Source organism: Protopterus annectens, chromosome 13.part0 (genome assembly GCF_019279795.1).
Source record: "Protopterus annectens isolate FY-2018-M chromosome 13.part0, PAN1.0, whole genome shotgun sequence".
Taxonomy (NCBI): domain Eukaryota; kingdom Metazoa; phylum Chordata; order Ceratodontiformes; family Protopteridae; genus Protopterus; species Protopterus annectens.
Window position 1 is genome coordinate 889,945,587 of NC_056747.1, and position 17,101 is coordinate 889,962,687.

General features: G+C 42.0%; 1 protein-coding gene across 1 annotated transcript in view; it reads right to left on the reverse strand.

The window, feature by feature from the left end:
* The window catches only part of NF1 (neurofibromin 1), a 5,218,972-nt gene that overhangs the window by 2,778,273 nt on the left and 2,423,598 nt on the right, over positions 1 to 17,101 (reverse strand). Inside the window, exon 25 of the mRNA XM_044054637.1 lies at positions 14,212 to 14,393. Coding sequence (XP_043910572.1) covers positions 14,212 to 14,393 — 182 coding nt within the window. The remainder of the gene's footprint in view (positions 1 to 14,211; positions 14,394 to 17,101) is intronic.

Here is a 17,101-nt window from a genome sequence, read left to right on the forward strand (position 1 = left end):
CCAGCCCGGCGCCCAACCTTCTGCAGAAGGCACACACTCATGCCTAGGGCCAATTTAGAGTGTCCAATCCACAAACAGCATGTCTTTGGGATATGGGAAGAAACCGGAGCACCTGGAGGAAACCCACGCGACCACAGGGAGGACATGCAGACTCCACACAGAAGGCACCCCAGCCAAGAATCGAACCGGAGAACCTCTTGCTGTGAGGCGGCGACACTAACCGCTGCATCACCGTGGCCGCCCTTTCAGCAACACAGTTCAAAGAACAAAATTCCCAATTTTGTAAATAAACAGTTTCAGTTCAAATGAATGAATACTGCCTAAAACAGTATTAGATAAGAATTAATCAAAAACTGATGAAAAATTCCTGTCAGAACTGTTTAACATACAAAACGGCACCAAAAGTAATCTACAGTCTATTACCGCAGGGGTTACTACTCTGACTACAATGAACAAAATGACAATTGCATTAACAGTTCCAATCAACAAAATACATGCACAAAATTTCCCTAATTTTGTAAAGGAACGAGTTTCTGACAAAATCAATGGATACACTCAAACAGAATTAGACTGCAAATGAATCAAACTGATTAATTTCTGTCAGAAATATTTAATATACAAAATGATGCAAAAATCTCAATTTAAAAGACAAAATCATTTAAAATGCTGTAATCCCACTCAATCACTTCAGATAATTCTAACTCTAAAAGAAAAAAGCAATATCAACAAGTTTTCCCGTCAAACATGCAAATGAAGTTTTTAATCAGCAGGTCTTACTGTGCTAGTGAAAGTAAAAACAGAAACATTTGTAATCAGAAAGAATAGTCAAAGCAGCAAACTACACTATTCAAGCACTAAAAGAAAAGGCAGAGGGAATAAATAAAACCCAAAAGGAGTTTCTTATCTGAGCTCTGCAGCTGGAAAACCCAGAAGGTAAGGTCAATTTAAAGTGATCTTCCTTTGGCTTTGAAAGAAGAAAATTGAATGGGTCCTGTCTGTGAGTGTAAAGGGCTGTTCCTGATCCTGCCAGGTGACTGGCCCTTCTCACTCACAAACTGGCACTGGGAGGAGTTCTCATCTTTGACAGACTGCCAGAGGGAGGGTAGAAAAGCACTTCTACACATATGCCAGTAAGGCAGTGTGTTTGTTGAATATTCTTCATTTGAATACAGATTCCTACGCCAATGTGGACCCAGGGGTAGAGTAAGAGAGTTACCTAATCAAGTCCCTCTATAACCTAGTGAAATGTGCCATGTAGTTTAGCAATTGTAAGGCAAAGGTCGCCGAGGCATAAACTCGCTTCCCGTACCTGTCCAACACCACAGATTCTCCATCAGGGGGATGGACAGTGGAACTCTACTCAGCTAAGTCTTTTTTGGTGGCTTCTGCAACAACTGTGGCATCTACAGGGATTCCATTACACCAGTACTGTCTGTAAGTGCTCTGAGAATCTTATCCGGACACCTGGGAATCAGTTGTATGGTGTCCTGTTCCTTCCATGCCTGGCTGGAGACAAGATCTATAAGCTCATCTGCTGGTGGTAACTCCAGATGTAGACGGGGCAGACCCGAAGGCTTCTAGGAACACCAACTCATCCTAGGAAAGGGTTTGGGAAGACCAGCCACCTTTTGGGTGTACGATTTTTAAAATGTCTCCAAAGGAGACATCTTCTGGAGATCCAGGGAACTATTCCCCTTCATTGAAATTGGTGTCTTCTGTCAAAGATTACTTAGGGGACTCTAAGTGCCTCCTTTTCCACAACCTCTTCCAGGGGACCTCTTTAGTGGGGTGCTCTGGAGAGGTATGGGAAAAAGCAGGGAGTTCCCCAAGTGGAACTGCCTGGAAGTTCTTAAGGGCTGGCCATACCTGTGGCATAGGATGAAAAAATTCAGACATAGGATCCGAAGAGGGAAAAGGATTCGAACAAGGAAGAGTTGAGAACTCTCTCAGGTGAAAGAACACTCCACCAACTGAAAGACATAGGGACCAGGAGAAGCCAAGGGCAATCTGACCAGAGCAGAAACTCTCAGATCAGACAAACCAGGACCCTCCTTGACCATCCACTACAAGGGATGAGTTGGAACCGAACTGTTCAGTGCCAAGGCTAGAAGGGAAAGCGACGGCTCCAAAAGCTACGGAGACCAAGTCATTCCCTCGGATCCAACTTTTCGGCTCCAAAGCAAGTCCTGCTCAAGGGGAGTCAAAACAAAATGGATCAGGGAAGTAGTCAGACTTGATGATAAAAGCATCTTCTGCTCCAATGTTTTTATTCTTTAAACAGAAGATCGGATCAGAGAAGCAGTTATAACTGTATGTGAGGGAGGCTTAAGGCTCACGGTTCCGATGGGTGACAGAGTCAGTAAGACCCCCATCTGGATCTGTGTTCTGAGGAATTTTCTCATCATCCTATCCACTTCTGCTTTGGAAGGACCTGATCGAACAGAATGTGGAAGGAGGTCCAGAAGACTGTCTGGGAGTCTCCTGTAGGAAAGGAAATCTCAGTCTAGGAGACACTGACTCTGGAGAGAAGCAAATATTTCGGAGTTGAAGAAACTCTGAAGTAGCAGGCTTCATATCTCTGGGCTTCAGAGTTTTTGGAAAACTCAGCTGGCAGCTCTGATGCTGGAGACGATTTGAGAGACCCATCAGGAATGTGCTTTCCACGCTCCATGGACTTTGATTTCTGAGAGGGGGGTGTTAAGCCCTTGAAGCAGAAACAGCAGAACGAGCAGAAGCAGGTATAAGTCCCGTAAGCACTAGCTTGTTTCAGTGATCACTGATGGCTCTGGCACTAAAGCCCACACAAATAGTGCAAGAAGTCTCACTCCCTGTGTGCATCAGAGTAGAGTATCTTGCAAAAAACAGGGAGTGTACATTTTTAAAAAAAAGTAGGCTTTTCAGACACAGATGAAAATGAAGCCCAATGGCAAAGTCCAAAGAAAAAATGAAAGCATATATATATATATATATATATATATATATATATATATATATATATATATATATATATATATATATATATATATATATATATATATGTGTGTGTGTGTGTGTGTGTGCATGTGCACGTGTATACACACAAACACTGGTAGAGAAAAGTTATGCTAACAAAGGCAATAGTAACTATAATAATAGTAAAAAATGATAACAATAATATACTTTACACAGTAGATAAAGGAAAGAAAAGGAAAATACCAGAGATGGCATGAAAGAATACAAAAGGATGGCAAAGAAAGATAAATCAGCCTAGCGGGTAAAGAGAGGATACTATAAAGGCTATACTCTGAAGTTTTTACCACTATTCTACCCCCCCCCCAAAACAAATCACGATGTTGAGCTTGAGAGAATGCAATCCTGACCAAATCATTAGAATGGCAAACAAGATCTGAGGTACTGCAGTGGTCAAGGGTATTATGGGTAAAGGGAAAAGCTCGAGAGTCAGAGCCTAGAATCTACAGAAAAGCAGCCAAGTTGGATACGATACCCATTCACTGAGGAATGAATGAAAATGGCAACAGATCATTGTTTTTTTTTTTTTTTTTCATTTGTTTTTCTTAAATATGGTGCCAGCGCTCAGTATGGCAAGTTAAAACCCTGACAGAACTGAAAGTACTAGGCACTTCTTCCCTAACAAGGATTTGAGGAATGCCCTCTGGTCCCTCTTAAATGATCACCCTCAGGGTCCCACTTCTCAAATGTACTAGTATCAGCAATTACGGATGTGCAATACCCAGACACCATACCTGCCTCCACTGGGACTGCAGTACAGGGTGCCCGAGAAAGAGTTGGATGAACTGTGGATTCCAGCATGATTAAAATGGATAGGTCCGCATCAGAGTGGGCAGCAGAAGATTCAGGCCAAGTTTTTTTTTTAATTTTTAGGTGTGAGCAGGATTTCCAAGGCCAGGGGCTCTGCCATTCTAGGTTGTGTGAGATGCTTCAGATGCAGGGTTTCTAAGTAAGCACTTAAAGTAGAGTATGGACGGTTTTAGGAACAAAAGATTGTCAGATCTGACAGTTTTTATAATCGTGTTCAGACTTTAGACAAAAGCACTCGGAATGGAGATATTTGCCTATCCCAACTCTTGAATCATTTTGACTACCTGTTCCTTAAATTCCACTTTTTTTTAATATGCACGCAGAAAAACGGAAAAGTGATTTTTCCTTGATAACCATGCATCTTTATCTTAGTAATTACCTCCATGTTTCAAAGCTTTCATTTAAATATCTGTGCTCCAGTGAAACAATTTCTATCCAGTCTAACCCAGTTATTGTACCTCAGGGAATAATATGCAAAATTCTGTGTTAGTTCTTGCTAGTAAATTCACATCTTCCATCCCTAACACTCATATATTTCTTCAGGAATATATTTTTCCTTCTAGGTCTTCACTGATGTATCTATATTACATATCAAGTTCCAGACCCCATCCATGAATAATATTCCCTGCTGGAAGCTAATCATCTCTTCCATAATTTTCTTACGTTTCTTAATAGTAGCTTTAGGTGGATAATTAAATACACGCCAATGTGATACTCCTTCCCTGCTAATACGCCCCTATTACCACAAACATACCACTGCTCTTTTTCTTCTCATCAGTCATTATTGCTGCCCCTCTTACAATCAGTACTACACCCATTTTCATTTGTCCCCGACACTCTTGGCTGGAGTGCGGGGAGTGCCTTCTGTGTGTCTGCATGTCCTCCCCGCGGTTGGATGGGCATTCGAAAGACATGCGTAAATGGGCGTGCCTTCGCTGAAGGTTGGACGTCGAGCTGGCACCTCGGTGTTCGTGAAAATCTATTGCCAATCATTAGCGGACCGCAGTTCCGCTGTGGCGACCTCTAACCAGGAAAAGCCGAAAGACAAACAACAACTCTGCTGAATAACCATTCAGGAACCCTTTCTTTACCAAATGTACATGTTCATTCGTGTCTTAGAGTATCTCCTGTAGCACTGCTATTTGTACCTTACACTTCTTAATGCAATTCAATACTTTGTTTCTTTGTCTATAACTGCAAAGCCATTCACATTCCAATAACTGACAGATTAGGCAGTCATTCTAATAAGATACTACTACTTTCACATATTCTATACAACAGTTTAATATATTTTTGTAACCTTGTTTATCCTTTGTATACAGGGTTAGTCCCCCTCTGCTAGTGGCCTCTTTACAAGGAAGACCAGAGATGGTATTTATACTACTAGGGGAAATCTGACCATGGTGTAGAAGAACTTCCACTGCTCTCTTCAATAAGTGCTGTGGGATCTTTTACCAACGGAGAACTTTCGTTTAATGTCTCAACAAAAGGAAGATTCACACAAGAATGCAATGTCAGCAATCCAGTCAGCTGGAGTGGAAATAGAACCTGAAGCCTTCTGGTCTTCCAGCACAAAGGTGAGTGTGCCATTTGTTGCATCACTAACACTGCCACAAGTTTCCAACTTGCAACTTACATGTACACAATAATGTAAAAACCACCAAATTCACGAAAACCAGAATAAACTTCAGAACAAAACTGAAAAAAAAAGACAAAATAATGACAGTCCACACAGATAAAAAGTTAAGCGCTTTCTTTCGTTTTAATCACAACAAACTTCTTCAAATTGACCAGTAAATCAATTAGTCAAGTTTAAATACATTTGATTAAAAAATAAACAAAATGTCCATTCATCTAATTGTTTGTTAATACATACCATTTTCTTAACGGCAAAAATATCAAATGTGAAATATAACACTTGACATATATACAAAAAGTGTGTATCACATACAAATGTGTGCCTACTGTAAAAATACTTGTCAAATAAACTATTTAATATAGTCTGTTATTTAAAAGACATTAAACATTTAAGGTTTCATTTAGACCAGGAATGTGATATGCCCTAAAGAAAACCTGCCATCTAAGCTCCTTGTTTTCCAGGGCATTATTAAATTTTGTGACAAATGGAGTCAAATCTATTTCATCCAACACAAAGAACACTCCAAAGCGTGTTTGGCTAAAGCATTACTAGTATCATTATTTTTAATAGCCAAACGACGTTCATAAATCCTTTTATAAAGGGCTCTACTTGATTTTCCCACAGAGAAATTATGACAGGTGGAGCAGGTTGCCAAATATACTACCCCCATACCTTTGCAGTTATATCTCCTTTACTGACCACCATTCTATTAATGTGTGGAAAAAATATATTTTTTGTTGAATCAATAAACCTGCATTGTTTGCAGTTATAACATGGGTAAGTGCCACTGGCTCCTCTAACAGTTTGGTGTTCCCCTATTTCTAAAATGGACTTTACACTTGCAACCTTTTTCTAAAAGGAGTGTTTGTGGTCCCCTAATACTCTTGCTAAGTCTCGGTTTCCCAAAATAACTTTCCAGTTGTTGGAAATTTCCTGTTTGATACTATAGCAATCAATACTAATAGTAACAGGAAAGGCACTGTCCATTTCTTTTACTTTCCTACTGTTATTGTTAGCAATAAACCCACTAGTTAAAATTGGAGGGCACTTTTCCATCCTAACCAATAACATCTGCTCGAAAATTTCCCTCAGCTTTTCATATGGATACCCTCTATGGACAAACATGAAAATAAGTTTGTTTGCCCCACAAATAAAATTTTCATTGTCTGAAATTAATCTACTGAGGCATATAATTTGTCCTCTGACCAAGTTCAGCTTCATGAACAAAGGATGACCACTCTCAAAATGAAGGAAATTATTAGTATAGGTGTCCTTTCTGAACACTGTCCTGGTGAATCTTTTTTCAAGATTCATATTTATATTCAAATCCAAGAAGTGCACATTCGTGCAAACTTCACTTGAAGTGAACTTCAGTCCCATCCTGTGTCTGTTCATATCATCCAAAAATAGACTTAACTCATCAGTAGATCCATTCCAGACAAAAAACAAATCATCAATAAACCTCCTATAAAAGGAGACATATTTAAATCTCTCCAGTTTGGTCAGGAAGGACAGTTCCCACCAACGTAACACTAAATTGGCGAAAGCCAGTGCTACTTTAGCTCCCACAGCCACCACACAGGTCTGACAGTGTATTCTTCTGTCAAATAAGAAAAATGTATTTTTCAAGACCAAATCAAGTAAAAGGCAAATGGACTGTACCATTATGTTGTCAAGCCTAGTGTGTTCCTTCAAAATCACAGCTTCTATCCCCATCCTTTGGTCAATAGAAGTATACAAGGATATTACATCTACATTAACTAATAGTGTTTCCGTACCTGTAAAAGTGTAATTTCTAAGAAGGTTCAAGAAAGTACAGTTGTGTACACTTACCATAAATGTAGACATTCGTGTGTATTCACTGTTGCAGTCATCACATTTGGGTTATCTGCTTGCAGTAGCCCTCAGTCTTGGGTCCTGTGTCGACTGCTGTCTCATCTTCCATGACGTCAGGTAGTCAGGGGTATAAAGCATGCAGCCGACGCCATTTTATCAGTTTTTCTTGCCCCATATGTCAGGTGCCCCCCATAATGGGAAGCAATTATATACAAGGTTACACCTCCAATAAAAAGCAAATACACCAGAAAGCTTTAAGCATAGTAAACAAGAATAGAGGTAAAGACAATAGAAGTCAGGGGACTGGAGGGAGGGTAACCAGGACTGCAACAGTGAATACACATCTAACATCTACATTTATGGTAAGTGTACACAACTGTACTATGTTCTTCGTGTTTCACTGATGCAGTCATTACATTTGGGTAGATTCCCAAAGCTAAGGATGGGAGGAGGCAATAAGATAGTATTAGGACCAGCTATAAGGCCCTGCAAGATTGCAGTGGCAAAGCCAGCTCTGGATTTAGAAAAAAATGGCAAGTGGTAATGCTTGGTGAAGGTATGTACAGAACTCCAGGTAGTAGCTTCTAGGATGTCTCTGGTAGGGACACTTCTGAGAAAGGCTTTAGAGGTAGATAAAAAGCCCTGGCTGAATGTGATCTTATCCCCTGTGGGGTAGGTTTTCCATGGTGCTTATAGCAGAAATGAATGCAATGGCCAATCCACTTAGAAATAGTTTGTTTTGAAATAGCTTTCTCCTCTGCCCATGCAGCAAATGCAACCCACAGCTGTTCAGATTTCCTGAGAGGTTTAGTCCTGTCCAAGTAAAATCTAAATTGTCCGTGCACATCCAAGGGGTGCAGCATTCGTTGCCCTTTGTTCTGTGGATTATAAAAGAAAGTTGGCAAATGAATAGACTTGATTAAAGGTCACATTGGCTACCACTTTAGGCATGAAGTAGGGATTGGTCCTGAGGGACACCCTGCCCGCATGAAAGATGAAGAAAGACTCCACAGCCATGGGGGCCTGAAATTCAGACACCCTTCTTGCTGAAGTGATGGCTAGAAGGAAAGCTGTTTTTCAAGAAAGGAATTTCAACCTTGCACTTGCAGGTGGGTTGAAGGGAGGTAGAGTGAGCTTTTCCAATATAAAGTTAAGGTCCCAGGCTGAAGTAGGTTTTGTATTGTACTGAGTTGAAATGGCTGAGGCATGAATTCTGATGGCGGCAAAGGAAAGGCCGTTTTGAAGCATCTCAGTTAAGTATTGAAGAATATGAGGTAAATTGGGCGTTGCTGTGCCCATCCCAAGAGTTTGGCTCCAGGAACAAAATCTTTCCAATTTTCAGCATAGGATTTTCTAGTAATAGGCCTCCTTGCCTCCAGAATGACATCCATCACTTGCTTACTGAGAGATGGGAATGGTGAGATCAAGTAATTAGACAGGCTGCCAAGTTCTGGGTTTGAAGCTGTGGGTGCAGAATCTGGCCTTCCTGATGAGACAGTAGAGCAGGTGGTCTGAGGCAGGTGTCATGGTGCCAGCAGTGACACACTGTGCAAGAGGAGGTACCAGGTGTTGGTGTGGCCAGTCTGGTGCAATCAGTATTGTCATTGGTTTCTCCAGTTTGATCTTTAGTACTACCTTGGAGGGGAAAGGCAGATGGGGAAAGGCATAAACTGATAGTTTTTCCAGGTGAAGGACAGGGCGTCCACTTTCCAAGCATGTTTGTGGAGAGTCCTTGTGCAGAATTTGTCCAATTGATAGTTCGGGGGGGGGGGGGGCAAACAGGTCTATCTCTGAGCTCCCCCATTTGCTTCTCAACATGTTGAATATCTTTGGTTCCAGTCTCCACTCGTGTGGGTCCATGAGATTTCTGCTTAGGTCATCTGCCAGTGTATTTAGCTTTCCTGGCAGGAATTGAGCCTGTAGGTGCACTTGGTTGCTCAGGACTGTGTTTCACAGAGCCATAGCTAGCCTGCAGAGAAGGTAAGAGTGGGTTCCCCCCTGCTTGGTTATGTACCATATTAACAGTGGTATTTGTCCATCTTTACCAATAATTGTCCTGGAAGAATGGGGTCCCTTGAAGGCTATCAGAGCATACCGTACAGCTAACATTTCTTTTTGATTGATATGCAGATGCATTTGACTTGGGTTCCATTTGCCCTGAGTGTACTGCCCTGCCAAGTGAGCCCCCCCCATGCATAGTCTGTTGTTAGGGTTTGGGCAGCAGGGGGTACAGCGAATGGCAGTCCCTTGTGGTGGTGGCAGGCATCCATAGACAAGGTATGATAGGAATCATTGATTCTAGATCCTGAGAATGTTGACACCATAGGCTTTTTAGATACTATTGTAGTTTCCTCATCCACATCGCCACAACAGTCAGGAAATCCTTCTATGTGGCACACTCATCACTAAGGGCTTTTCATCCAGAAAAAAGGAGGTCATTGTCCCACTGTACTCATCCCTCATTAGACCCATTATAGAGTATAATGCCCCATTTGGTATATACCTCACAAGACATCTGCAACAGCTGGAAAGGCCACAGAAACACCTCACTAAAAGTATCACAGGCCTAAAGCAGATACCATATTCTGACCATCTAAAAAAACTCCAGCTATACTCTGTGTCATATCGTCTACTCAGAGGCGATCTCTGCTTAACATACAAGGCCATGTCAAACCCTGAGCTGTTGGACATGCTCAACTTACAGAAATCCCAATCTCTCAGAGCCACATGCTCCAGGGATCTAAACCTTGTCATCACAATGAACAAAACATGCTGAAGGGATAGCTTCCTGACCCAGAGACTCCCCATACTCTGGAATAGACTGCCCATACATGTCAAGCAGAGCGCCTCCTTGGCCCTCTTCAAAAGGAACCTTGATGACTGGATGGGAGAGAAGAAATTTACCCCGGGATCATGTCAGTCGCCCTGCTAGATAGGGGTCCACAGAAGTAAATACTGTGGGAAGAAATATCCAGGGAATTGTTACAGCTAGGCTTGATTAGGCCCTAGGGCCGATAGCCTAGTACCAACCTATGAACCTATATGCAGTCTTGCATATGGTATTAGAAGAATGCTGGAGACTATAAACCCCAAGGCATGTAGTATTTGTCTTGCAGATAGCAGGGACTTTGTGGCCATAATCTTGATGTACGCTGTCAAATGAACTTGTTTCTCTGGCGTGAAGGAAGCCTTCTGGGAAGTTGTGTTCAAGCTTGCTCCCATGAATACAATTTGTTGGCAGGGTACCAGATGTGATTTCTTTTCATTTATGGTGTACCCCAGGGAAGTCAGCACTTTTTGTACAAATGCCAGATGATTCAACAGCATGCCCTGGCTTTCTGCCTGAATTAGACAGTCATCCAAGTGTGGGTATATTTGAATATTTCTTTGCCTGCAAAATGCAATGACTGGAGCTAGGAACTTTGTGAATACCCTGGGAGCAGTAGATAAGCCGAAGGGCAGTGCAGAGAACTGATAGTGCATGAAGCTTGCTTTGAAGTGTAGGTATCTTCTGCAAGATTCCCTAATTGGAATGTGCAGGTAGGCTTCCTTTAAATCCAGTGCTGCCAACCAGGCAATCCTTGCCTAGCATAGGCAGCAACTGGTGAAGAGTTAGCATCTTGAATTCTGGGATCACCAAAAAAGTGTTTAGGATATAGAGACCCAGGATAAGAAGCTAGGAGTAGTCTTTTCTGGGCACCAGAAAAAGTCTTGAGTAAAAACCTTGTCCCCTTTCATCTTCTGGGACAGTTTGAATAGCCCTTATACTTGAGAGAGAGAAAACTTGATTTTGAGCTTCTGCCAACTGATTTAGGGGTATAACTGGACAACAGTTTGGGGTTGTTAAAGTGTGGAACTGGAATCTGTATCCCTGGGAAACTATATTTAAAACCCATTTGTCCTGGATAATGAGTTCCCAGTTTTTTGCATGCAGAGTAATCTTTCCCCCTAAAGGAACAGTCAGTTGAGCAGGGCATGGAAGGTTTAAGGTTAAATCATTGAGACAGTTTACCATAAGGGGGGTCTTACTACTCCCTGCTTTGGAAGTGGGAGCCCCCACTACTTAGTCCTGTGCGTACCTTGGGACTGAAGCCTGAGTGTTCTGCTGGATGTGGGTTTGGACTGAGAGGGCCTGGAAGAGGCAGGAAAGGACCAATTCTTAGAGGGCCAATGCCTACTAAACCTTGGAGGCTGCACTTGCAGGAAATCTAACAGTTTGCATGGATTTAGCCTTTTCCTCCATCTTTTAAGTACTACTTCTGCTTTGTTGCCAAACAGGCAGTCCTGGTTTAAGGGAGCATCCAACAATTTAGCTTTAACATGATCTGGCAAAGATTGCTCCTTAAGCCAAGCATGCCTTCTAAGTACAGACCCAATAACAGCAGCCCTGCAAGATGCCTCTAATGAATCAAAAATACACTGCAAAACATGTTTTCCAACTTGTTCAGCAGAATGCATTAAATCCTGTAAATCCTTAACTTCAGCACAGTCAAGAATCAAAATCATTTTCTGTATAAGCAATCCAATAACGTGCTGCTGATACTTTAACATATGAAATTGGCAATTTAAGGCCCTAATGGTCAAGGTTGCCGAAGTGTAAACCTTCTTACCCAATCTATCCAGCGCCCTGGAATCTCTATCAGAGGGGGTAGGATTTCTGGCAGTAGTAGCCTTTATGCCCTTGGGGCCCTGTGAAATGGTCTCAAGATCCGCAGTAGGATTTTTAAAAAGGAACTTGTGAGAGTCAGGAACCATGTAATATTTATCTGGTTTTCTGGGAGCAAGAGGTAAGGAGTCAGGGGCCAAGCTAGACTCCGCGAAGGCATCATCAACAATGCCCAGGAGTAAGAAATCCCTAAGCCTGATTTTAGAATCAGAGTAATCCTAGCTCTCCCAGTGGAAATGCTCCCTAAGAGTATGCAAGGTTTCACATGGGAAGCAGAGGGAATTGAGTCCTCTGCATCAGAATCCTCATAGGCAGACAAGGGTAAATCCTGGTCATGAGAAGAAACAGAAATTTCAGAATCCTGATCAGAAGAATCATAGCCAGATCCAGTCCTAGGTCTCTTAGGTTGACTTCCCCTGATTAAAGTAATAAGGTTTTCAGCCATTCGTATCATTAGTTTTTTAGGCATAGAGGCCTGACCATGCAGTCTGGGTGTCTGTTTTCTAGGCATGGATCGAGTTTTAGGCCTTGAAGAAGAAGATGGCGTCAGTTTAATATGCAAGTCAGTAGGCCCAAATACACCCTCAAAAGCCGGTGCCTGCACAGCGGCTCCGGACCCATCCAAGGTAGAGGCATCCGCAGATTCCACAGTTGAAACATCTCGCGGCATACCGGACTCCGAAAGGGTCTCAGTAGAGGCCAGCGAATCTGAAGTAGCGGGTATCAGGGGATGCGAAAGCACCTCACTTAGTACCGGCGAACTGGCAACTAACGTAGGAGAAGCATAGTCGGCAGCTTTGGACCTAGGTGGCCTGTCTCTGTCTTTATCTTTGCGTTTTTTCAGAATGTCGGTAGTCGGGTGGCTTACCGAATCCATATCTGGATAATTGAACAGAGTACCGAAAAATTTAGAAGCGTAAATATACCAATGACGAATAGTTTGTGGTTTAAATTAGGCACAAAACCAACAGCGAGGTACATCGTGGTAAGGGCCTAGGCAAGGAATACAGTATGAATGAAAATCTTTATGAGGTATTTGCTTTCCACAAGAAATACAATTATTGACTTTTACTGACATCGGTTAAGCAAGAAAAAGTTTCCGCAATGGGGTACATAGCTTTAGTTGAAGACCTCGGTTCTGAAACTCGAAAACGAAAATTTCAGGAGTTGGCCAACTGGCACTTGCGAACTGCTTCTGCTTTGGGCACCACACATCAAGAAAGACTGATAAAATGGCGTCGGCTGCATGCTTTATACCCCTGACTACCTGACGTCATGGAAGATGAGACAGTAACTGATGCAGGACCCAAGACTTTGTTAATCAGGCCGACTGAGGGCTACTGCAAGCAGATAACCCAAACATATGACTGCAACAGTGAAACACGAAGAACATCTCCAAGAATATGGAGTCTTAACAACTAAGGGGTTCAAGCAAATGGTCCAAATAATTGAAGATGGTAACAGTTTCAAATTTTGTATTTAAACGTGACTGATTTACTGGTCAGTTCTGAAGAGATTCGTTGTGATTAAAATGAAAGAAAGCACTTAACTTTTTATCTGTGTGGACAGTCATCATGTCTTTTTTTTTTTTTTTTTTTTTTACATGTACACAATGTTTGGCTAACTGATCGTGCATGCCGTTGTAGCTCCTTGTCTTTCTCTTGACCCAAAATCACATTGTTCCTGACTTTGCATTCAATAAAAACACTCAAGACACAAAATAACTAAGTACATTTTCATTTTTAAACCTGTAGCCTTTTTTAATGCACAACAAACAATTAAATAAATTTTTCAAAGAATGAAAGTGCTCCCCCCATATATGGGCAGACTCATTTGTTGTTATTGCTCTCTCAACTCCCAATCCCTTTTAGTTCTCCACTTTCTGACACCTTACAGAATATTGTCTGTAGTGTGACATTCAACCCTACCAATACTCTAAATTTGGTGGGATACTCATTTTTATGGCAGTATTATAGGTTTTACTCAAATAGATATGCTAACCCGGTTATGTATTTACACTTACATTTATGCCACTGTGTGTACTATAGCATCATCAGCCTACTACTTTCATTAACAAAAACAAAGCCATCTCTTACTATAGCATTATTGCAACCTTAATAGACAGAGATAAAATGGTAGGCTGCTTTAAGACATGTGAAGTCTTCGGTATATTCTTTTCGCAAAATTTCATAATCAAAAGCCAATACTAACTTTACAAAAATAAAAGGAAAAGTTATTGTCGGCAACTTACCAATTGAATGCATAAGGCCACTATCTACATTAGCATTTAGCAAATTTGACATTGCTAAAACAGTGCAGTGCCGTAAAGAAGCCAGCCGTCGAGACATGCCTCGCTTTCTTCCACCTGTTTGTGGATTTTCATCTTCAACTTCACTGCAGTCATTTAACAAATTCATAAAAAGGGTGAAATACCTTGGAAAAAAATATTTAAATATTTTAGAAAACTTACCCAAAATAGTATGCAACATGCTTTCTAAAAATGCTAAGTGTTCTTATCACTTGAGCATTTACTTAGTAAACAACTACACTCAGCATGCCATTGATAAAGTACAGTTCTGTACCTACCATAAATGTAGATGTTCGAGTGTTCACCCTGCTGCAGTCATCACACTTAGGTTATTCCTGCCGTCAGACGGTCCCGCAGTCTGCCCGAATTCCAAAGTCTTGGTCCGGCGTCGGTTGCTGTCGCTTCTTCCCTGACGTCAGTGCGCCAGGGGTATGTAAGTAGCATCCTTCGCCATTTTCTTCAGTTTTTCTTGCCATTTTCTTCAGTTTTTCTTGCCCCAAACAGGTAGCAAAGTATATATATATATATATATAAATAAATAAGACAATACCCTTAGGCACAAGCAAATATACCACAGAGGTAGCATAGGATAGAGTGGTAGAGATAAGTTCAGCTAGTTCAGAGGGGATGGAGGGAGGGTAACCTGGACTGCAGCAGGGTGAACACTCTAACATCTACATTTATGGTAGGTACAAAACTGTACTATGTTCATCGTGTTACCCTGCTGCAGTCATCACACTTGGGTTGAATCCCAAAGCTAAGGATGGGAGGTGAAGTCAAACAGGGTTAGAAGAAGCTAGTAAGCCCTGCAGAACTGCAGTGGCAAAACCAGCTCTAGTCCTAGAGTATAGAGGTAAGTGAAAGTGCTTGGTGAAGGTGTGCACTGAACTCCAAGTAGCAGCTTCTAGAATATCCTTGGTTGGCACTCCCCTGAGAAAGGCTGCTGATGTAGCTGTAGCCCTGGTGGAGTGGGACCTAATGTTAGCAGGTACTGGTTTCCCATGATCTGTGTAGCAAAATCGTATGCAATGCCCTATCCATTTAGAAATGGTCTGTTTTGAGATAGCTTTTCCTTGTGATCCTGCAGCATAGGCTACAAAAAGCTGGTCAGTTTTTCTGAAAGCCTTAGTTTTATCCAAGTAGTAACATAATTGCCTGTAAATGTCCAAAGAGTGCAGGAGTCTTTCTCCTTTGTTCTGGGTATTTGGGAAGAAGGTGGGCAAGTAAATGGTTTGGTTTAGGGCCACACTGGATACCACCTTTGGCATAAAGGAAGGATTAGTTCGTAGAGAGACTAAATGAGGAAAGGTTCCACTGCCATTAGTGCCTGTAGCTCTGAGACTCTTCTAGCTGAGGTTATTGCTAGTAGTAGGGAAGTTTTCCATGAAAGAAATTTTAAATCAGCTGAAAAAGCTGGTTCAAAGGGCGGCAATGTAAGCTTTTCCAGAACAAAGTTGAGAGCCCAAGTTGGTGTTGGAGCTCTCCTTGGTGGTCTTAAGTTCTTAGCCCCTCTGAGGTACTGACTTAAGAGTGGATGTGAGAATAGAGGAGGATCCATGCTGTAATGAGCTGAAATTGCTGAGGCGTGGATCTTAATAGATGAAAAGGAAAGTCCTTTGTGTAACATCTCAGTTAAATATTGTAAAATCTGAGGGATGTTTGGATCAAGGGGATTTAGGCCTTTCGCCTGGTTCCAGGCGCAAAATCTTTTCCATTTGTCTGAATATGCTTTCCTGGTGCTGGGCCTCCTGGTCTCCAGAATGACATTCATAACCGCTTTGGGTAAAGGTGTTGACTGGTTGTTTAGGTAATTTGCCATGCAGCCAGGTTTAAAGTCTTGAGCTGGCTGTGTAGAATCGGATTGTCTCGCTGGGTGAGCAGGTGAGGAATTTGTGGCAAAATCCATGGTGGGCCATGGGCCATGTTCCTTAAAATTGGATACCAATGCTGGCGTGGCCAGTCTGGTGCAGCAAGAGTATTATTTGTGGCCTCTCTAATCTGACTTTCAGCAGTACCTTTGCTAGAAGAGGCAGTGGAGGGAAGGCATACACTGTTAATGTTTTCCAACTGAATGAGAGGGCGTCCACTTTCCAAACTAGTGGATGGAAGGTCTTTGTGCAAAATTGTTGAAGTTGGTGGTTGTGGGGGCTTGCAAACAGATCTATGTCTGGGCGTCCTCATCTTTGAGCTATCATTGCAAATACTTGCGGATCTAGTTTCCATTCATGTGGAACCATGATGTTTCTGCTTAGGTCGTCTGCCAATGTGTTTTTCTTTCCTGGCAGGAATTGTACTTGTAATTGAACCTGGTAAGATAGTGCAGTGTTCTACAAGGTCATTTCTTGCCTGCATAGAGGGTAGGAATGTGTGCACCCTTGCTTGTTTATGTACCACATGACTGTGGCATTGTCCGTCTTTATTATTAGCTGTCCTGGGTGTAGAAGGTCCTTGAAAGCTGTTAGGACATTCTGTACTGCTAGCATTTTGTTTTTCTTGCTATGCAGATGCCTCTGATCTGTAGTCCATTTGCCCTGAATGCACTGCCCTGCCATGTGTGCTCCCCAGGCATAGTCCGATGCATCTGTTGTCATAGTTTGCCTGGCTGTGGGTAAGGTGAAATGCTGACCCTTGTTGAGGTGACATGCCTGTGCCCACCACAGAAACTCCTGTTGAAGGCAGGGAATGAGTGGTATCATTGTTTCCAAGCTGTGGCTGTGCTGAGTCCATACACTTTTCAGGTACCATTGTAATTTCCTCATATGCAGTTTTGCAAATGGTATTAGTAGTAAGCAAGATGCCATGAATCCCAAGGCCTGCAGAAATTTTCTTGCAG